The sequence below is a fragment of the Lathamus discolor genome, chromosome Z (assembly GCF_037157495.1).
Source record: "Lathamus discolor isolate bLatDis1 chromosome Z, bLatDis1.hap1, whole genome shotgun sequence".
Taxonomy (NCBI): Eukaryota; Metazoa; Chordata; class Aves; order Psittaciformes; family Psittacidae; genus Lathamus; species Lathamus discolor.
This window is the reverse complement of record NC_088909.1, coordinates 110,075,759-110,098,477: the sequence shown is the minus strand read 5'-3', so window position 1 is coordinate 110,098,477 and position 22,719 is coordinate 110,075,759. Positions and strand designations below refer to the sequence as shown.

Here is a 22,719-nt window from a genome sequence, read left to right as displayed (position 1 = left end):
GGACAGGAGGGAGGACACGGTCCTTTCACTTGGATTTCCAAACTGGCCACAAATATAGGTAAGGAAGGTCTGGATATGACCGTATGATCACCAGCTGATGATAGCTCAGATGCACATGGAAGGAGAGTTCTCCTCTCATATATCCTCCCCAGTTGTTGCTATGAGAACAAAGCACAGAAGCCAGCTTATCCAAGGGACTTGCCAGGAAAGGCTGGTCTTCCTGTGAATAGTAGCTGTTTCTTCTGGATGCTCAAGCCAGGACCCATAAAGAAACCAAGAAGGAAGCCTTTGACCTTCGGGATGTGCTGTTTGGCTCCTGTAGCATCTTCCAGCAAGGAGAGGCTGAGATTTGGCCAACAGGCTGGTCCTTTGGTAGCTTTCACCATGGCTGGGTGCACCATGACTGCTGCTGTTATCACAGCTCATGGTGGGTACTGGAACTGGCTTTACAAGGTGGCCAAAGTAGCCAGCAGCAGCATGACCCATCCAAGAGGGATGGGGCCCAGCAATGCATGTGTGCCTTCCACCTCTCTGCAGAAGCCTGGCGGAGTTTTGCCTTTATAAGATGCAGGCGAGGAGGGGCTCCCGGCTCTGCATCTCCTGGGAAGCCCTGGGTCCTCTCCTAGGTTGAGGAAACTAGGTTGAGGTTGCTGCAGGTTGAGGAAACCTAGCTCCAAGTGCCTCTGCACAAGCACAGCTGAGGGCTGCATCTCTTCCAGCCTCTCCAGCACCCAAAGGGAAGGGAGCAGGTGGTGACCTGGCTGGAACAAACTCTCCTCTATCCCTGTTTATGGACAAGCCTCATACAATCACTTCCTTGATCTCAGCTGCTTTGATGTGTGGCTCTCGGAGGGATGGGGGAATACTGTCTGCTTGCTAAGGCAATATCATCTTGCCCTGCGTGTTACTGGGGCCATGAGTGGGGTTTCTGCACCAGGGTGGGAGCAGTATATCCTCAGGTACTTCAAGGCTTGCCCTGGATGCTCTTCTATAGCTGGCCATTTCTCAGCTAAGGAGGAATATAGTGCTCAAAGTCTTCCAGGAGCCACTTCTTGGAGGGCTGAGCATATAGGAAGAAGATGAGGAAGAGCTCAAAATGTTGTCTGAGCTTCAGAGGGTGTTTAAATGTAGGTTGAGGCTGAGCTCTGTGCTGTGAGGTTGCATCTCAGCAGTGGTGGTGGGAAGAACCTCCTGGGTAATGACATGTCAGCGGATGGGGTGGAGATGATGAGGCTGAGACGGATGGAGCAGAACATCATGGGAGAGAGGAGTTAGCAGTGGGTAAGTAATGGAACGAGGAGAAGGTGGAAGGAGAAGATTGAGAAAGAGGTAGGCTTGGAGGTCGGAGGAGGAGATGTCCTCGGCTAAAGTACTGCTGGTGGGATTACACCATCAGCCCTGGGTTTTTTAATTCTAATGTCTCAGTGCAGATACTGAGCCTTTGGAAGACAATCACGGGTTTGCTATTTCTCCAAATGTAGTCAGGGGTAGAAGGGACCAATTTCTCTAAGGATTGGTAGAAAAAGCAATGAGGAGCATGGATATGGATCTACTGGAAAGAGGCAGTGGCTCGAGGGTGAGAGCCAACCCCAGAGTGTGGCTGCAGAAACACGGGTGCAGGTTGGCTTTCACAGGCTGCAAGGTGAGAGGAGCTGTGATTCTGCAGAATTAACTAGAGCAGTTGCCTTCTTATGGCTTCTGGAAGCTAATGATGAACAGCAGAGATTGGCTTTAGCTCCAGTGGCCTGTACAGGATGCGATTTGAGTTAACATTTTCTTCATCAAAATGTTGCTGGCTTTTAATTTTGGGGGGTTTAACTCACAATTTTAGTGTAAGTGGAAGAGTGGAAAAAATTTTCTGGTTACTTTCCCATGTCCCAGTTATTTCCAATATTAGTGATTATTATCTTAAGGAGATGGTATCTATTTAAATATTATAAGTTTGTTTGATTTTGTCTGCAACTCCACAGCCCACTACTTAGTAACTTGGAATAAGACTACAAGAAAAGTAAACACTTGTGGATTGGGGTTTTTTACTCTTATTTTTTTTCTTTTTTCTTTTCCTTGATCACTTGACAGCATTCCATTTATACAATCATGTTCTTTGCTTATCCTGTGCAGCTGGCAGGTTTTCTTTGCTTGTTTCTCAGGGTCTTCTAGTTAAGAAGGGGAAACAACTTTTAAGAGCACTGAAATCCTATTACAGAGCAGCAGAAGTTGATTGAGGGTCTTTGGATCAAAATGAAAAACCAGAACTTCTTTTGGCTCATATTTGTAAAGATGCACTAAATATAAAGTTCACTGTGTCCTGTTAATATGCTGTTGGTCAGAATGCAGAGCAGTGAAGGTCAAGGCTTTGATGGTGTTACTGGAGCTGGCTTGGAGGCAGCGTGTTGCCTGGACTTCAGACAGGAATTTAGGTCAGTTACTGAGGATGATGGGAAGAAGAAACAGGACAAAAACGTGTATGAAGCTTAATTTTTATTAAATTCATGCCTTTGGTAACCAATCTTGCAAAGCGCAGAGCGAGCTCCTCACCTGTGCATTTCAGCAACAGGTCAGCTTCCATCACTGTCCTGGACCAGCCCCTCTCCGTGGGCTAAAACCCAATAAACCTCTGCTGAATTCTGAGGAACAGTGCAGATTTCAAAGGGAACCCAGCAGGAAAACTCATGCATGCGCTTATTTGTGTTCTGTGTGCATGTCCTATGGAGCAGTGCCCCAGCGGGTCAATCTGAGCTTGTGTGGAAGCAGCTGGTCGAAGTTCTTGAGATGAGCAGTGTGGAGCAACCTCCTTCTCAGGCAGGAGGAAGCTTCACAGACAGGCCTCACAGAAAGGCTAACCTGCCCTGCTTTTGCAGCTTTGGCTTTGCTTACAGAAATCATTAGGGCAAGTATGCATAGTGTGTAAACGTGCTGCTTCTGTCCTGAGATGACCTACCATAACAGTCCCTAGGAGTGTCCTTCTCTCCCTTTAAATTCGTGCTTTACCTTAATCATGGAATCCCAGACTGGTTTGTGTTGGAAGGGAGCTTAAAGCTCACCCAGCTCCAACCCCTGCCCTGGGCAGGGACCCCTTCCACTGGAGCAGCTTGCTCCAAGCCCCTGTGTCCAACCTGGCCTTGAGCACTGCCAGGGATGGGGCAGCCACAGCTTCTCTGGGCACCCTGTGCCAGCGCCTCAGCACCCTCACAGGGAAGAGCTTGTGCCTAAGAGCTCAGCTCAGTCTCCCCTCGGGCAGGTTCAAGCCATTCCCCTTGGCGTGTCCCTACAGGCCCTTGTCCCAAGCCCCTCTCCAGGTTTCCTGCAGCCCCTTTAGGCACCGGAGTTGCTCTCAGGTCTCCCCTTCAGGAGCCTTCTGGCGTATTATATGAAGACGGGGATGTAGATCGTATTAGGCAAGGCTGAACAAGTAGAAGAAATGTTCAGTAAGCGAAAGAAAATCTTCATCTGTTTTTCTGTTCGTGAAAACTGCTTGGAAGGGAAGACCCTGCACCCTTCTGGTGCAGGGCTGAGCAGTTATCCAAGGTCAAGCCATCTGGGCTTTGTCTCTGTCACTGACTTGTGGAGCATATTTAAAGCAGACCTGCTAATCTTCTTGTGCTATTAGTTGATTTTGTTGTGTTTGAAGGGATTCATGTTCCTCAACAATAAAATCAATGCTAATAAACTCTTTGTAGAGAGAGCAGCAAGCTTTTATTAACCTTAATCATCTATAAACCAGCCAGATACACCGTTTTGAAGTTTAGAGAAAATTTCAAGCTTGCTTATTCAACCGATGCTTTGAGATCTGTCATTGGAAGTTCCCTCTGTTTCAGTGCATGAATAATACAGAACCTAGCTCTTCCATGGATGCTTCTTTAATGGGTTATTCAAAGAACTGACAGATTTGGCTGCTTCACAAAGATCTGCAGAGCAATGATCTTCTTCTCATTAACATCTGCAGATTTTATGGCATGGGAGTAAGATTGTTTCCGCATACTTCCTTAGCAGCAGCTAAGCTGAATGTGGCCTTTCTCTTCATAATTTGGTAGGATACATCTGTTTTCATCCAAAAACAGGATATGGAAAGCCATATGGAAAGGAGGAGAAAAAAACCAACCAGATTTCCCTTAAGCTTTGGTCCAAGTCTTGTGTCATTTCTTACTTTGTCTGAGCTGGTTTGCCTGTTAGAGGTAATAAGGACAGCTGGCCAGGAGAGCTGAAACAGCACGGCCCGGAAAACCTTATTTTATGGGTCTCTTTTCCTCAATTTTCAATCTTATTAGAAGTCAGGTCTGAAGAAAAGGATTCTGAACGTTTGCAAGTTGTGTCTTCTTTATAGGGTTTGTCACAAGCATCCTAAAGTTTGTGAAACAGCTGCAAAACCACCTAAGACAGAGATAGGAAAAAACAGTAATCGGGCAATAAAAAGCGATCTGATTTTCAGTTTTACACCTGGGTCAGCTCTGGGTCAAGCTGCTTTACCCATCCCTCTGGGCAGCATGAGGTCTCCCCATGCTTTTGCGTGGCTGTGCAGAAGTTGCCAGATCCTTTGTGTTTGCTGCTGGGCCGGGCAGGATTGCCGGGAAGGCAATGAGCTGTGTAATTTATGTTGGAATGTCAGCATCTGCACAGGCGTAAAATTACACCTTGTTATCACGGGCTGAGGAGCAAGATCTTGGGTTTCTTGGACAGTCGTGGTCATCTTTCAGTGGGGCTGCTGTTGGGGACACCTGGAAAGATTTACCTGGTGGAGTGGGGCTGTTATTTCAAAGCAAGAAGCCAGCGAGGAATGTGCGGCCCTTGCTGTCCTTGCTCCCGAAAGGACTGGCTAGGCTTTCGCTTCCCAAACACAGATGTAGCCTTGGGTGGGATGGTTTAGTGAGAGGTGTCTCTGCCCATAGCAGGGGGGTTGGAACTGGATGATCTGGAGGTCCTCTCCAACCCTAACTATTCTATGATTCTATGTTGTGTTGGATTTATTCTGCCCAGCTTGGAAATTGTCCATGTGAGACAGCCAGCACTTCTCATGACAGGGAATTCTGCGGATCCATCTTCCAGCTCCGGCTGAAGGGGTGGTATTACACTGGGGAACAGGGGAGAAACTAATTTCAGGCAGATTTTGTGTTCAGCTTCCCTTCAAAAGCAGGGATGTACTTGGTGAAACAACACCCAACTGCTGCTGCTCATGGTAGCTGGTGCTCGCACTGGGATGTGGGAGCTGGTGTTGGGATGCGGGAGTTGGTGCTCGTGCTGGGATACAGGAGCTGGCACTTGCACCGGTATGCAGGAGCTGGTGCTTGCAACAGGATGCAGGAGCTGGCGTTGGGATGCAGGAGCTGGTGCTCATGCTGGGATGCAGGAGCTGGCACTTGCACTGGGATGCAGGAGCTGGTGCTGGGATGCAGGATCTGGTGCTCACGCTGGGATGCGGGAGCTGGTGATTGAGCTGGGATGCAGGAGCTGGTGCTGGAATGCAGGAGTTGGTGCTCACGGTGGGATACAGGAGCTGGTGATGGTGCTGGGATGCAGGAACTGGTGCTGGAATTCAGGATCTGGTGCTCACGCTGGGATGTGGGAGCTGGTGCTGGGATACAGGAGCTGGTGCTGGGATGCTGGAGCCTGCAGTCAGGTGCTGGAGTGGGACAACCTCATGCGGGGGGTGAGAAGGGTTGTAAGGAGGGTTGTAAAGCATTTGCTTTGTGGGGCATATTGTTCCCCTGGACACACAGCCTGACCTTTGCTGGGACCCAGCTCGCAGGGCTGAATGGAGTGGCTGTGAAAGAGCTATCCCAAAAAAAACCTGGGAGAGGGGGAAGGATACCAAGGGGCTGCAAGCACAGGGGTCAGGCCCACAGCAGGTCCATCCTGCAGCCTCAGCCCTGCCTGGCACAGGTTTGGGATGCGCCTGCTGTGCTGACCCTAGATTCATTGGAGACTGTAAATAAACCTGTTCCACCCCCTTTGTCTAATGCACATCCAAACTCCTAACTAGGGGAGCTGTGCAGGGATGAATGTTGATGTGCCAGGAGGTGTGGAGTTAGCTTCAACATGTGCAGTGTGATGCGTTTGGGAGCCTACATTTGCTATAGATGCCCACAGGGGTTGCCCATGGATCCTGTTCCTCCTCTATTGTGAGCTTATATTCTTTCTACTTTTCCATATAGAGAGTACCTGGATGTGAAAACCTCACCGTTTTTCTTGTATAGGGAAAGGGAACAGACCCTGCTTGTCTTTGCAGGAGAATCACCCTGCAAGAGGCACCAGCCCTTGTGCTGCAGTCATATCCAAGGGGCAAAAAAATGAGTCCCAGATGTCTAGAATGGCTTCTGGCATTGGAGTCCTCCCTCCTTTGCACTGGGTGGAAGGTAAACCCACAGGAACACATCAGGAGAAACATCCAGCTCTGGGGTTTAGAATAACTGGGGGTCCTATAGGTATCAAACAGCCTCCCCCTCGCTCTGCTGTATCTACAAAGGTTCTTTTCCTCATAGTGACCCATTGCTGGGATAACTAAGTGATTTCATGTAAATCTTGCACAGCTCTAGAGGCATTTACTTTGTTTGCAAAGTCCTTCTGTTGCTGCTGGATTTGTGCCACTGATTTATGTCAGGCACAGGCAGAGCACTGGGAGGGGTTTCCTTAAATTTAGTGGTGTGGCTCCTAGAAAAAGCAATGAAAACCCACTCAGCGTTGAGATTTGGGTGTTCTTTAAAGTATTCACCAGTGGGCTGGCTACTGAAGCCAGGCAAAGGAGAAGCATTTCAGGGTGAGAAAAATGACATTTGATAAAGCAGGAAGGGAAAGCATTAATGCAGGAAATCAACGAAGGAGAAGGAGCTTGTCCCAGCTTGCCCTGGCTAGCCTGGCACAGCAGCGATGGTCTTTCTAGAGTCCCCTGTGTTCCCTGCAGTGGCCATAGAGTGTAAGTAACACAACATCTCTTTTTCCCCCAGCCAAAAGCAGTAGTGGTATTGCTGTGGCTGAAAGGAAACAGGGTGGGAAGGAATGGTTAACGTCTTTAGTAGACTTCCCCTGCTGAACATATCTTACAGGCGTGGTGGGGAAGGGGCAGATAGGATCCCAGGCTGGTTTGTGTCGGAACGGACCTTAAAGCTCATCCAGCTCCAACCCCTGCCACAGGCAGGGACCCCTTCCACTGGAGCAGCTTGCTCCAAGCCCCTGTGTCCAACCTGGCCTTGAGCACTGCCAGGGATGGGGCAGCCACAGCTTCTCTGGGCACCCTGTGCCAGCGCCTCAGCACCCTCACAGGGAAGAGCTTCTGCCTAAGAGCTCATCTCAGCATCCCTGGAAGGCCCCTCTGATGCTACCCAGACAGGGATTTTTATCTTTTGACATTCCCTGTGCCAAAAAACAGACGATCCCTTGGGCACTGGTGAAATCATGTCCTTGCTGCTAGGCTAAAGCTCAAAGTAAACCTCTAATGTTGTTTGATGGACAGCTCAGGAGCTACAGACAACATGGGAGTAGACAGGTAGTGACTTTACTCCACTCCTGAAGGCACGTTGTAGTGTATGGATGGAGGGAACAAGCCTATTTTGGCCACACAGCCTGGAGAGGATGTGGAAGGAGGGTGCTGGATAAGGGCACCTACTTGCCAGCACCTACCTGGCTGCTGCTCTGCCATTGTGCTCTCATTCCTGCAGGAGAAGGACAAGACAGCCAGGGGCTGTTGTTCTGGCAAGGCACATGTTAGCTTGTGGTAGATCAATAATGATATTTCACAGATTTTTATGAAGCCCTTTATTTTTTGTCTTAAGGCTTAATAAAAACTGTTACTCGAAACTAAAACTTTACATATATACAATAAAAGAAATAAATTATGTTTTAAGTCATACAAAAACCACAATATACAAACAGGGCTTTAAAAATCATTCTAAACATGGCACGGTGACAAGTCACAGATACCAAAGGCTTCAGTTATTGAAGCCTTTGCACAATACCATGAAAAAAAAAAAAAAAACAAAACCCAAAAAGAAAAACAAAACCAAAACCAAACAAAATAACCCAATCAAGCAAAAAAAAAAAAAAAAACAAACAAAAAAAAAAATGGAAAAGAAACAGAAAAAGAAATATCTCCAATGTGCTTGCTTTGGTTGGATTGAAGCTCTACAAAATCTCGGAGAATTGCAGGCCTCAGAAGGACTTGTTAAGTCTTCAGAACTCAGCGCACCACCTGGCAACACCACTCTTCGAGACTGCATTTCTGCACGCCGAAATTCAAGTCTTTACACCGAGTCTCCTTCCAAAAAGCAGATAATAATGTAGTTCACCTCTGACAAGGTCCACTCTGCTGTAGCGAACAGGACAGCTTCAGTCTGTCCAGCTCAGACCACAGCCAAGTTCACCTGGCACCAGGGAATCCAACTGGGATTTGACATTAGGCAATGGGGGTAGGATGTTGTCTGTTTGGCTCAGTTGAGTAATTCCTCAAAAGATAAGGTCTTAACTGTGCACTGGTACCAGAGCAGCACCAGGACAGAGGTGAACGCATTCTCAGTAGTTAAAGGGACTGGTGCAAAGCTCTTCTGAAGCAATCACGGTTCATTACCTTTCTCCTCCCTTACAGTCAGTGGTGAGGCAGCTGCTTTCTGCCTCTTACAAAGAGATCAACACGTGGGACTGGGCAGTCTCACTGCAGACACTGACCCAGAACAAGGAGCAGCTGCCAACACCATCATCTGCCATCTGCAACGTGTTCTGCCCTAGGTACCGTGAGGACGGAGTACCACCTTCTGATAAGGTAAAATACAGAGATTTAAATATCAGCCAGATACAGAACAGATTATTTTTAAGGCAAGCAAAGGACAAATTGTAAGTGGCATTGTGCTTATCCCCATATTCCTCCCCTGAATATCCCCCAAACACTTGACCTGTGCTGATCTCATCTTTCCATAGCCCATAGTGCTATTGGACCCACATTAACTTCTATGCTAGATCCTAATCTGGTTTTGACAGCTCTATTGCCAACAGTGTGATGGGCAGTTAGCACTGTTATCTTCTCAACTCCACTGGTTGGCAGACCGCTAGATCATTGCTGAGCTCTAGATCTGTGAAGATCTCATCCATTGTTCTAGTTAATGGGAAATGCAGGGCAGGAAATGCAGTGTGTAACAGGTCAGGGTAAGGTTAAATGCACAAACCAGGCTTCTTGGGGAAGGGAGAACATCAGTTTAGTTATTCTAGATCCAAGCCAGAGTTTTGCCAGAGGATCTTGCCATCTCTGTAGCCATCTAGGCTGCCCAGCAGTGTCCTTAAAGAAGTCTTCAGAGCACATTTGAAACAGATCTGGGAAAAGCAGAGAGGGGAAAAAAATGCAGTTAAATGCAGAAGATAGGAGTAATAAAGAATTCCTAAGAAACCCTGGGACACTAAGAACAGGTTTGGACAGTACAGGTTCGTATTTTACTCTGACAAAGCAGCACTTTGCCCAGTAGCTGCTCAATGAGAGCCTAAAGCAGACATTATGCACACAAGTAGGCTGCAAAGAGAAATTACAGGTCTTGATGCTAGACTCTGCCTGTTCAGATCCATCCAGGGTGAACAGATGTGTGCAGACACAGTCTCCAAGTAGGGAACTATAATCATGCAGTGACTTGGCAGGAATGGAGAGCAAAGAGCAAGTAACTGCTCATGATCTCTGGGAAGGATCATTTCCTAGAAAACACAACGTGTTGGAGCTCTTATCTGCCTCGTGTAAAAGCTGTACTCCACGAGGAAGGAGGAAGGGCACATCTGCCAGCAATTCTGCTTTATGGGGGTTACAGAGAGGCGTATCAAACCAGTCTTTTATTGTACCTGCAGGAATGTTTACTTGATCTTTCACAACTCTGTGGCAGAGCAACAAGTTTTTGCACAAAGGCTTCATTCACAGAATTGCTTGCTACTGTATGTAGCACAGCTTGATGGGTTTTGCCAAACCTGGAACCAGCTTGCATTTCTGAGCTGAGCTCTGCTGCCCAAAAGGGCTGTGCAAAGTGTGACTTCCACAGTGCTTTGCTAGCCCTAACATGCACTTTGTTTCCGCATTCGAAGTGACAAAGCTTTAAGTTTACAAATTGGAACGTAAGAGAGAGAGCAAAAGGCTGAGTTTAATCTGAAGGAGACTATCGTTTAGCTAAATGAACAGGGATTCATTCAGAACATGACTAGAGGCAGTCTGAAGCAATCAAGCTATCACTTCTAGGACCAGATTTACTGTCAATCAAGCTCTGAGGACTGATCCTAAGTGTCTGAAAAGTCCCCCAGAGGTTAAGCAGGGCTGAGATGCTCTGTCAGTGGCCGAGTTTGCACTCTTCTGAACCAGAAGAGACTAGCATAGCTGGAGATGAAGCAGTAAAAGTCACTACTGTAATGCCAGAACAAGACCTCGGCTGTGTCTTGCTCATGCAGTTGAGTTCAAACTTTAATCAAAGAGATTTCTTGGCAGCTCAAGGTCTTCTACCACGCTGAAAAGATCTGTGAGGCAATGCCCTGCACTCCCACCTTTCTTCTGTTTTACAGGGCAGTTAATAGATGCTTCTAATTAGCTCTGCACTATTGCAAGTGGTAGCACCTCATTTTGAGCATCTATCATAACAGCAAGCAGATGGGTTCTTTAGGCCTAAGGATTGTGTTATACTCACTTGATAGTAAGCATGTAAAGGTACAAGATGACAAACCATCATCAGAAGTGAGAAGAATATCACCTAGTTAGTGACAGTTACAGGCACACATGAAAATTAACTCTAATAGCTGTGAATCTTGGGCTAGAATTTATTAACTTCCTTCTGAAAGAAGAAGTTCCAGGAATCTAAACAAAAAAAAAAAACCTAAAAATCTGGCTCCACTCATCCAGCACGGCCACATGCACCAGACAGGATTTCTCTTAGCTGATTTTTTCCTACCTTTTTTGCCATTCCTCTGTGCACTTCACAAACCAGAGCTCCTTACCAGGAGTTATACTGGTTAGCTGGGCATCCTCCACACAGAAAGCAAACCTAAGAGGCGGAATCAGAAGTCAAGAAAAGGTGCCTTTTGTCTCCATGTTTAGCAAATAACATGTAATACAGATTGCAGCTAATTCTAGGACAAGTTGTTTGATTTGACATTCTTCCGGTGGAGCACCTTGATACACCATTAGCCAGTTGAACGGTTGTTTTATTTCCTACTTTAATTTTTATTTGAGAATCCTTGCTTCTACTACCCCTACGTTTCATAAATTGTAAAAACTGGGATGCAGAAATACCTTAAAGATGACAGGAGATGTTTTAGAAAGCTTTGAGAAATGTGGGATATCGTCAATATCAACTGCTGTTCTTTGATAGATATGGATTACCTTCAGAACAACATTAACATGAGATTTGGGAGTGCAGGCTACATGCTTGGCAGCTTCTTGTTGGCTGTTCAGATAGCTTTCCAGTTATAGACATCTCAGGAACACTAAGGAGTTGTTGTCACCATGTTAACGGTTGCAGTTTTAGATCTGGTTTGTGCCAAATCAGCACATTATGGGTGTAAATAATAACCATGCCTGTCTATGTTTCAGTATGTTTGGTGCTGTCCCTTTCTTTGGTGATTTAACCCTTTAGGTATCTCATAAACCATCTTGAAGTGGGCTAATTTAGCCCCCAGAGGACACGCAGGGCAGTGCTCTAAATAAAGCAAAAGAACATCCCAGATCTGACATATGGTGACTAGTTTTGCTTCAGGCCTAATTTGCAACCACATGCTGGCAAGTAACCTACTCTCCTACACTACGAGGGAGCATTACCTCGTACACTGAAAACAAAAGGCAGTTCAGAATACCAACCAAGTTCAAACCCCCAACTTTTCCTGCTAGATTCTGAGCATTTCTCCTTTGAATCAAGGTTTCCAGTGAAATCTCATGCAATCTAACACAGTCATTACCTCTGTTGCGTCTCCCCAGATTTCACACGGATACGTCGGATGTGCAGCTCCTGGGAAAGCTTTGCAGGCCGATACCAGTAGCTCTTCAGCTCTTTCCATAGGTCATACCATGACTGAGATGTTCCCTCCCAGGTGAGCTTTATTTTCAGAAGTTCACCCATGTCCTTTTCAGTATACACCAGGAAGGTGTTAGTAGCATTTAGGCCAATTTGATCAAGCCTGAAAGATAAGCAGGGACTTGACATATCTTCCTTATGGAAGCATGCCAGATGCTCATTCGTTCCATGCAAGCAGTTAAACAGAGCCCTCTGAAGCTTATCAAGTGCTCTGCGTTCCACTGTCACCAGCTAATCACTGATTACACTGAAGAAAGTAAGCTTAGATACCTGGCTCAATATAATGCAACACAATATAATGCCATCCTTCCGTAGCTTAAAGGTAATTTCAAGCCTTGTGTTTCTTCTGGGAGAGGCTAAAGGAGGTCAACAGTGCCTCCAGAGATCTGAGTGATTTCAGAGTACATCCAAATGGCAGGGGGAAAAGCAAAACACAGTACCTCAACAATGAGCCATAAAAGCTAGTATGTAGAGGACTGGGCACATCAAATTGCTTTTCCAGCAATAAGTTATAATTACAGTACTGAATGAAAAGTGTTTTGAACGGTGATGAAGCAAGGTTGCTAGGCTCAGATGCAAGATTAATGTTACCTGAGGGAAAAGAATGATGCCACCTTGCCTAGTCCCAGTATGTCCTTAGCTAAACACCACAGGCCAGCTTACTTACATTTCTAAAGAGAGAGGTTCAGAGTCTCCATTGGTGCCATAAAGGGTGACAGAGAAAGTGGGATCAGCCTCTCCCAGGCCCTGGTAGCTGAAGACATGCATTTTCATCTGATAATGATAGACTGGAAAGAAACAAGGAGAGCACAGATGGAATCAACTTTAAGAGACAACACTGCTCAGCATCACTCTTTGTGAAATGCGTTGGCTGGCAAAGGCTAGACCCTTTCTTTATCATCGTTTTTTCTTGCCCTTACTGTTTGCAGAGTTGATATTTACATCACAACAACAGCAGGTCCACCCTGGGGAAAGTTCCCCAAACCTTACAGTGCTCTAAGGCTGGGGTGGCCTTGCAAGCACGACATGTGCAAATGGCAGTTCAGCTCTTTTGAGCATCCTTATGGCCAGAGTCCTGTTGATTTTCCATGGAGGAAAGATCACTGTAATGCCACAGGACAGCAATGCAGCCAGGTAACAGCAAAAGACTAACACCTGGTGCTGCGCTGCTTTAAGGTGATGCTACTCTTCCACTTCCACATCTTTCCTAACACTGACTTTGGAAGCTGCTCTTAGGAGACCGTGCTCTTTCTAAGAAGGAAGCACACCTTTGAATGGCATGTCAGCTCTTGTTTTCAAGTACATCTTGCTGTTCCTTTTGTTCCGTGTTTTCCTGGCATTGTAGCCGATGCCATTGCAGCGGTTCTTCCGGCAGCTCAGGCAGATGCCCTTCTTGAAGCGGCTGGAGTCAGTGCATTGGAACGCGAAGCTCTGTTTGTCCTGGTTCACGAGGGAGTCCACGAAGAGGTGCACAGACCGCTCATGCTCACATTTAACCACTTCACCGATCGCTAGAGAGGCAGAGTTGCAAGGGAAACATTTTGTTTAGGCACTTGCCACCCCAGCAGTTGGTAAGGTGCAGTGAGCTATGCCTTTTTGTAGCCCAGCATGAGCTGAACATTGCCAAATGTGAACATTATTCAAACAGTAGCAATTCAAGAGGTTAGCGGAAGACACATGAAGAAGGCCATTTGTTTTGTCTCTACTATGAGGAAAGCTTTAAAGAGGATTTTAGACCCAGCATAAAATGACCATAGTTCATGACCAAGTGTTAGAGTGAGAACATGCTACTTCAGAATTAAAAGCAGGTCTAGTTTGTAGCAACTACCTCCAGCAGTACAGGCAGTTTAGAAGGAAAAAATAGTTTTCTGTGCTCTTGTAAACCAGATCATCCCCCAGCATCAACCCAAGTCTATTTGTGAGGAGTCTGCACTGACCAGAGGCAAAGTAAGTAATGAGAACTTACTCCCATAGGCAATTGCTCCCAAGACATCACTTAAACCACAGCCAGGCTGGAAGTCTCCCCCATTGGGGTAGATGTCAACATGGCCTACAGGCATCTGGATCCCAATGCTAACACCTAGTGTTTCCCTTGTGTAGGTGTGAAGGACATCCACAAAGTTAGCATCATCGGGGGAGAGGCGCTTGCTAGGGTCCACTCCTTCAAACATAGGGCCAGCGGGATCCAAACCTGGTGTTAGAGACAGTATGCAAGACGCCAGGTAAGAAACTGGGTTATTTCATACAGAATACAGCCAGGAAGCCTGCTGCTAGCAGCCCTGCTAACACAGACAGTCCCTGCCTCATAGCTGGTGCTGTCCCCCAAGATCTCTTCACCATCAGCTCACTGAGGGAACAAAGGAATATGCCCCATGCCACTTTCAGTGCAATACAACTCCGTAGTAGCATCAGTCTGCTCTACAGCAATGGTTTCAGAATGCCTGTCAGAAGCAACAAGTTTTTGCTACGTCACAGTGAAGAACACCAGAAGAGGTCTAGCACCACACAGAGACCAGTAGTAGCCAAAGCTGCCTTGGCTTTGCCTATTTTCAGACTGGACATACGGAACAACCAATACCAGTTTAAGCAGCAGCCAGGTAATCCCTGTATCTGAGATCCCATGAAGGGTTAGGGAGGTTCTGTCAACCTCTGAGCCTCACTGCCCCCTGAAGCTGTGCTCCTGAGCCATTCCCAAACTTGACTGTTCAGTGATTTTTCTTTTCTTTTCCTCTGCTTAACTAAATACACATATTTATTGCTAGGTTCTGAGGAATTCTCACTGCCAGTGTCACATCTAAGCACTTAATGCAACCCCTTGTGCTATGCTTTAAGTTCTCTCATATTGAAATCCGCTTTCCTCTGGAGTCAGAAGCATTCTCTTCAAGATATTTTCAGAATGAGGGGTTCATGGGTTTTGGGTTTTTTGACCAAACATCCCACAGGACAAACAGCACCCAATAGTTCTCACTTCCACTAGTTCTGAGCTATGATTACAAAACCCAGTATCACTCAGAGGCTTAGGATTTGGAGAGTAAGAGCTCGAGTCGGACTTGTTTGAAGTATATTTAAAGTTAAATGTGGGTTCACTATCAGGTTATGCTCTGAAAGGTTTTTTCATTGACCCCCCCCCACACACACACTTAAGGGTTCAAAATGAAGACACTTTCTCATGTGAAAGGACCCGTGCTCCCCACTGCTGCCACAGGTAGGAAACTTGCCATTTCCGAATGTGCAAGCCCAAAACAGCATCGCAGCAACACAGGAAATGAGCCTCTTCGGGGAAACGCGCTGCTGCTAAGGGAAGGTAAGAGACCGCTTAAAAAGCCACTTGCCTGTAATCCTGCCTATCGTCCCATGGACGTGGTTACCAGCAAAGCCAGCGACGTGAGCGCCCAGGCTGTACCCTATCAGGTGGACATTCTCGAGCTGGAAGAGCGGGTTCTCCTGCATGGAAAAAGAGGTGTGATAATTTTCTCCCCTGTCTTTGAGGGCATCTGCATTACTATAAAGTCCAGTTCTAAGAAGTGACTGGAGAGAGGGGGCAGACAAGCATGCTTCATTCTTATTCCATCAAGACACACTGAAGGATTTGGATGGCACTTTTCATGTGCCCCCAGCCACAATACCCAGCTTCCAACCCCAATTATGATACTCTTTCTTTGAGCAGCAGACCTCTGTACCGGCAACAGACACCATGGTGCTACACCATGGGCCTTTCCTCTTTTCCAGCCTCTTGCCAAGCCAAGGTTGACTTTGAATGTCCAAAATGGAACTGTTGGAGCAAGTGCAGAGGAAGACACAAGAATGATCAGGGCCTGAAGCACCTCTCAACAGCTGAGAGCATTGGGGCTGTTCAGCCTGGAGAAGAGAAGGCTGCGTGGAGACCTCAGAGCAGCTTCCAGAGTCTGAAGGGGGCTACAAGGATGCTGGAGAGGGACTCTTCACTAGGGACAGTAGTGATAGGACAAGGGGTGATGGGTTCAAACTGAGATATGGAAAGTTCAGTATAGATATAAGAAAGAAGTTCTTCCCTGTGAGGGTGCTGAGGCGCTGGCACAGGGTGCCCAGAGAAGCTGTGGCTGCCCCATCCCTGGCAGTGCTCAAGGCCAGGTTGGACACAGGGGCTTGGAGCAAGCTGCTCCAGTGGAAGGTGTCTCTCCTGTGGATGTCCCCCTCAACACCACCTACCCAAGCACGCCGCAAGGCAGCGTCTCCAGGAAAGCACAGGGCTGAGCACACACCTCAGCTCTGAGCCACGGCCCCGCCAAGCCTCAGGGTTGGGATGACAACAGCTCGCGAGCGCTGGAGCTGGTGAATGCTCCGTTCCCTTGTGCAACATTCCCCCACAGAGCATTACAACAGAGGCTGTTCTTAACTTGCGTTACCTGTAACCAGTCAAGCAGCCTTGCTATGCTTTTTCCAACAATCTGTGTGTTGTTCACAGCATCGGTGTAGAGCTGGTGGGCGAGGGAAAGCCAATCCACCACCACCACGTTGGCATCCTTCTCCCTCTTCTGGAGAGCAGATACCAAGCTGCCCAGCCAGGTTTCAAACATGCCACTCATCTAGAAGGAGATCCAGGTGTTAGTTTCCATCTCACAGGACCCAGATTACATATTCACAGTTGGGTTATTTGCACATCATTTACATATCCTGCTCCGGCTGCATGCTGGTCCTCTGCAAGCCCCACTACTTCTCAGCATTGCACTAATGGTGTAAGAAAAACAGGTTTTGAGAGACTCCGGGTCTTGCTGGTTAAGGCAGGAGCAAGAGGCATGCGTTACATACCACCTTATCTCCCTTTTTCCCAAGGGTTTCAGAAATTCTGATGGATTGCAAAATGATTTTCCAGCCCCGGCACTGTATAAGCTCTGTCAGAGTTAAGTCCCCTCGTGCCACATGCTCAGCCACATTAAGTCCAGAAGAAGAAAGCTTGGTAAAGTCCATCAGCCCTCCGTGTCTTTACCAAGGAGACCTCAGAGCTGAAGTCAAGGTTGCAGACGCACAGCTACGATTACAGAAAGGCTATACGTGTGTGTTGAGACACGTGCCACCTGCACAGGGGTCGATTAGTTGGGGTTTAGGGAAAAGCCTCAAAGTTCCCTTTACCATGTTCACATTATACAGGTATGATGTGGTCTTAGCAGCTGTGAGTAAGTTGGGTGATTTCACAGAGCTATTGAATGCAACTTAAATTAAATGATCCAGGGACCTCGGGTGCAGACACTAAGAGACCACAGTGCTCAAAGCACAAAAAGCTGCCCCAAACCCCACATATTCTGGAGACCCAGAGCAATTACAGCGCATTTCACACACTACAAGCGGACGGACTGAAGCCTGAGCATCCCGAGACGCTCTGTACTTACGGTCCACCCGTGGATGATGAAGAAGGTCTTGGCCGTCACGTTGAACCTGCAGTCCTCCAGGCACTTGCTCTGACCGACGGCGATCGCGCACCCCTCCTCCTCGGCGTGCGACGCGGAGCGGAGCGAGAATTTCACCCGCTGCTTGGCTGCCGTCGGCGCAGGCTGCTCGGCGACGGGGGCATCTGCAAACCGGAGCGGAGCAAGGGGTCATGCCGGGGAGAGAGGGAACCGCGCTCCGCAGGGAAGGGACCGCGTTCACCCACCTCGGGCCGGCAGCGCAGCCGGCGCCGCGGTGCAGCAGATGACGGCGGCGTAGAGCAGGAGGGAGAGCCCCCGCATGGCTCGGGATGGACGGATGGATGGATAGATGGATGGATGGATAACGGACGGATGGACCGACGGACGGGCGACCACACCGACGGACGGACAGCCGGCAGCAGCGCTGCTCCTCCGCCGGCGGGGCCCTTTAAGGCCCCGCGCGGGGCGGTGTTCGTGGCACGATGGGCGGTCCCTGCCGGCGCCGGCCAGCAGCGGCGCTCTCATTGGTCACGCCCTCCGTGACGTCGCGGGGGAATTATGAATGAAGGGCCGCGCGCCGTCGGGGGGAGGCGGTCACGTGTGTGGAGTCCAATGCGAGGGGCACGGGGGAAATTGGGGAGGAGGGGTTGCGTTTATATGTGTATGTGTGAGCACATATGTGCGTGTGTATGTATGTCTATGTACAGGTACGTGCCTATGTATGTGTGTGCACATGTGAGTACATTTGCGTGTACATGTATGTGTACGTACAGGTACGTGCCTGTGTATATGTGTTTGTATGTGTGTGTGTGTATGTATGTGTACGTACAGGTACGTGCCTATGTATGTGTGTGTACATGTGTGTGTGTATGTGTGCGTATGTATGTGTATGTACAGGTGCGTACCTATGTATGTGTGTGTACGTGTGTGTGTGTACGTATGTATACATACAGGTATGTGCCTATGTATGTGTGTGTACACGTACATACATATACACACAGAGTCATAGAATCAACTCAGCTGGAAAAGACGTTCAAGATCATCAAGGCCAACAATTCCTCAGCACTGCCAAGGCCACCACTAACCCACGGCACTGAGAGCCTCGCAGGGGCGGTGATTCCACAACCGTTACCCCAGCAGACAGCGGGGACAGGCAGCTCTACCAAATCTGGTTTCTCAGATGGGTAAAGCAAAGCACCACAAAGGGCTGTGTGAGCCATCAGCGTGCCTGCGCTGTGCCCACTGCCCACCCCAGGTGCTCGTGTGGGTCTGGGGCTTTCAGATCCACACGCAATCTTGTACACTCCGGATTCTACAGACTCAACAGGCATCAGATGCTCCCCATGGGGCAACCACACCTGGCTGTCTAGCAGCTTCCACAGTCAGGTTAGTGATGCCATAAATAGCTTTGAACTCTCTGTTTGTGAAAAGCTCTTTATTCCCAATTGTTATTGTCTGATCCATGAGCTAATGATCTATAAGATTACATTTTATTTTCTGCTGCTGTCTCACTGCACAAAGTGTAAGAAGGAGATGCCCTAGGACGCGATCCCTTTCCTTTCCCTCCAAACCCACAGCAGAAAGCAAAGAAGAGGCTCTAGGGTCTGAGGTGTATGAAACCAGCAAGGGAGCGGCAGGGGAGAGGTGCAGCAAATGATGGGCAGAGATGAGGATGAAGAGATGGAGGTCTAAACCCAGTCAATAGCAAGGGAAATATGGGAAATCAGGCACACGAATTGCTTCAGCCTTCACTAGTAGGTACCAATGGCAGAACTGATCTGATTTTCCAGCAGTGCTTTCATGGACAGCTGAGTTCATATCCTGCAGGCCTGGAAGCATTGCTCAGCCCAGCCACCTCCTGACTCCATGTGGGCTGGCAGTTGGTCTAGGTGACCATCAGAGGTCCAACTGAAATATTCCATTTTATTATCTAAGGCCAGGTTGGATGGGGCTTGGAGCAACCTGCTCTAGTGGAAGGTGTCCCTGAGCATGGCAGCTGGCTGGAACTGGATGAGCTTTAAGGCCCCTTCCAACACAAACCAGTCTGGGGTTCTTTGTTCTTCATAATAATAAAATCACAGACTCCATGAAGTTGGAAAAGACCTTTAAGATGATCAAGTCCAACCTTTACCCCAGCACTGCCAAGGCCACCACTAGATATTGTGATTTCTTTTGTGTCCCAGTTGGTTCACTGATGAACAGACATCACATCTCTTACGTCTTCTGCAGTTGTAAGGCAGAGGATTGGAACTGGATGATCTTTATGGTCCCTTCCAACCCAAACTACCCTAAGAGCCTATTCTATCCTGTCCTATCCTATGCTACTCTTCGATTTTATTCTATTTTTATGCTATTATATTTTATTCTGTTCTCTGTTCCATTCTGTTCTTCTCTGTTCTGTCCTGTCATGTTCGGTCCTGTTGTCTATTCTGCTCCATTCCATTCCAAAAGGTTTCCTCCTAGCTTTCATACAGCAGGTTGTAATGGGGGACTGCTGCTCTTCTCCTTTTGGGGATCATTCCTGAACCTCTTAATTTCTGACTTGGCAGAGTGAATACACGTTCTGGGAGCTATTTGAGCAGCTCCTGTTTCAGAAGGCTGCAGATGACGCTAACTGCATCTCCCTAGGGAGCATGGCTTTGAGCTGCCTCTCCTACAGCTGTGTGGTCCATCGAGGAGCAGCATCCTGACAACGGTGGCCTAAAAAAGAAAGGACAGAGGTTTCTCAGCTGCTGGCCCACAAACGGCCTTACTTCTGCCGGAAATGAATCAACCAAGCCTCATCACCAAACGCTTCATCATTTAAAGACATTCCTGGTGCCAATAAAGCCCTGCCAGACCATCAGCCACTCTGACGTCTTCTCATTCTTCCTCCTGTGCTTTTGCATTCAGCTGCTGCCTCTTGCCATTGTAAAGCTGTGATGGGTGGAGACGTGTCCTCCTTTTGTCTGTGCAGTGTCTTGCTCTTTGCCTCTGGCTTCCACAAATGACAGTAGGAGCGAGAATAACTTAGCAACAGCGAGGAAGAAGCACATCAAATAATTCCAGGTTGCTTCAGCCAAAAGGTCCAGGGAGATGCTCAGGAACTGTTGTGATGGGCATCATGTCAATGCACAGAGTATGGCTCTGCACTGACCTCTCTGTAACCCCAGTGGCCTGGGGGGTAAAAGGCTCCCACCTAGAGCTGCCTGGAAAATAACAGTTCATTAAGCACAATAATTTTAAGGAGAAATTCCTAGTTTTGATTAGTTTTTCACTAGGAGAGATTTCATGGTTCCCAGATGGAATTCCTGGATATTGTAATAAGTAATAAATAATAAACCAGGGTAAAATGAGTAATAATCCACTTTAAAAGAGCTGGAAGCTCAGTATTTGCAGCACTTGTAGGGATGTCGGAGGCTTTATCCCAGCAGCTGCTGTGAGCTGGGCAGTGCCTTGGGAGATGGTGGCTGTTCTTGCAGCCATCTTTCTGGCTCCCTTCTCTCTTCCCAGCTCCATTCCCACTGTGATCTCCTGAAGACCTAAGTTCAGCGAAAGATAAACCAGGTTTTTTAGCAGCATTCAATCTGGGTGGTTTCCATGTCCATGCATCCATCGGTGAGACCCCTTCAATGCTGTTTCCACGAGAGCAGAACATCTCTGTCCTGCATTATGGTCAGCGTCTTCTGCAGGAGCTCTGTGTCTCTTGGTAGAATGTGTCTGTCACCATCCTGCTCAAGGAGACTGACATCAGGAGCCTTTTGCAAAATAATTGTCTTTAATGCTTCTATCTCTCTGTCTTTAAAATCAGCCCCTGAAACCTCCTTTCCTTGCAGAAATCACAACAAGAAGTGTGAATGAACTGCACCATCAAAGACCTGAGCATTAAGGGGAGAGGGAAAACCCTTCAGCATCACACAACCTCTTTAAAGACTTGCAGAGGCAGAGTAATTCTGGTGTGAGCAGCTCTGGACATCACAAGGAGAACAAACAGCAGCCTCTTGAATGAATGGGGCTACCAATATTGCCTCTCTCATTCTCTCAGGGATGTCCTGCCATGGAAAGAGCAGCAGTGAGAATGTTTAGCTGGCCAGGGCAAGGTATCATCACCTCAGTGAGTGGCTGCAGGATAGATTACATGGTACTCCGATGGATAAGATTGCATCCCATCACATTCACATCACCAGGAAGGTGGAAATGGAGCAGTTGGCTCAAGTGATCCCTCTTGATGGAGAAAAACAGTGGCTCTTGGGTTCGTGGATGCTTGTTACTGAAAGCGATGGCACACCAACAAAAGACAAAGATGCTCCTAATAAGGATTGCTCATTTGCACAAGCCAAAGGTTAATTTCATTGCCTTAGGTCAGATACTCAGCATCAGGGAGTGATTATTCCTATTCTTCAAATTTTTAATTCCACATTTAGAAACCTGAGAATGTTTTACACACCCTCCATTCTTCCTGCCTGGCTTTTCCCTATTTTCATTCTTTCTCTCCAATGGCAGAGGAAGTAGAGGTTTAGTATTTGCAGGATCGGAGGAGGAGGGGAGAGAAAGGGATTGTTCTTTTTTTTTTCTTTTTTGTTATAAAACAGTTTTTCTTTTCAATTATAAAACACAGCCCAAGCAGTAGAATTTAATGGGATTGGTGCTAGTTGCCCTCTTGGCTCCACCTGCCTAATTTGTTGCTGAGATGATGGGGAGAAGGAGTAGAGACAGGGCTGCATAAGAAACCGAGGAGGGAAGTGCTGTTCGGGCAGCTTTGGGGTGCACTGAGCTGGGGCCATGGAGGAACCCCCATCAGACAGGTACGCAGAGCTGACAGCACCCCAAAGGGTCTGTGGTGCTGGAGAGGCAGCTCTGTGGTGAAATAACACCCTGGGTTAATCCTTGCATCACCCTGTGCCTGCTCAGCCTGGGCCCTCTTGGCTTGTCATCATCCCATCACGCCACTAATTCTTTATACTCAGTACTTACTGCAGAGGGGGGGAGATACAACTTATGTGGCACAGCTTCTGCTGTGGGTATTTTTGCTCTGTGAGCACCAAACTGAGGTGGAAAAAGTCCATGGTGTCTTTGTTTCACATCCATTCCTCAACCCACAAAGTCTCTCCTCCTCTCCTCAGCCTTTCGTATACACCCCCCCGCCATGAACATGATTATAACCCTCGATACCTTGCTTACAGAGGGGGCTAATCTCCATTAGGTTATGAAATCAGCTCACATGCTTCAGTGGCATTACCCACTATTGATATCCCCATTTGATTCCCGTTGAGCTTTCTTTGTTGGAGGTAACCCCTTCTCCTACTTCTTCTAAGCTGATTTCTTATGCCACATCATTCAAGTCTTAC

At 47.7% G+C, this 22,719-nt stretch overlaps 1 protein-coding gene and 1 long non-coding RNA gene across 3 annotated transcripts; one reads left to right on the top strand and one right to left on the bottom strand.

Annotated features, from left to right (window-relative positions):
- Positions 1 to 7,747: 7,747 nt before the first annotated feature.
- On the bottom strand, positions 7,748 to 17,832 carry LIPG (lipase G, endothelial type). 2 transcript variants are annotated; one of them, XR_010608778.1, is made up of 11 exons: positions 17,638 to 17,832; positions 17,375 to 17,556; positions 16,394 to 16,573; positions 15,341 to 15,452; positions 13,975 to 14,199; positions 13,277 to 13,519; positions 12,676 to 12,796; positions 11,893 to 12,111; positions 10,890 to 10,982; positions 9,147 to 9,291; positions 7,748 to 8,738 (listed from the first exon to the last, which is right to left on the bottom strand). XR_010608778.1 is itself a non-coding variant. In XM_065662909.1 (10 exons), exons 1-10 carry the CDS (start codon positions 17,711 to 17,713, stop codon positions 9,270 to 9,272), a joined length of 1,473 nt encoding a protein of 490 aa, XP_065518981.1. In that variant the 5' UTR covers positions 17,714 to 17,832; the 3' UTR covers positions 7,748 to 9,269. The 2 variants fall into 2 exon arrangements, 1 of the variants encoding a protein (XP_065518981.1); XM_065662909.1 differs by having other exon boundaries at positions 7,748 to 9,291.
- Positions 8,515 to 20,218, top strand: LOC136005438 (uncharacterized). Its single transcript, XR_010608779.1, has 4 exons — positions 8,515 to 8,746; positions 11,912 to 12,024; positions 14,109 to 14,230; positions 19,942 to 20,218. It is a non-coding gene; the product is annotated as an uncharacterized LOC136005438 (long non-coding RNA).
- Positions 20,219 to 22,719: the final 2,501 nt, after the last annotated feature.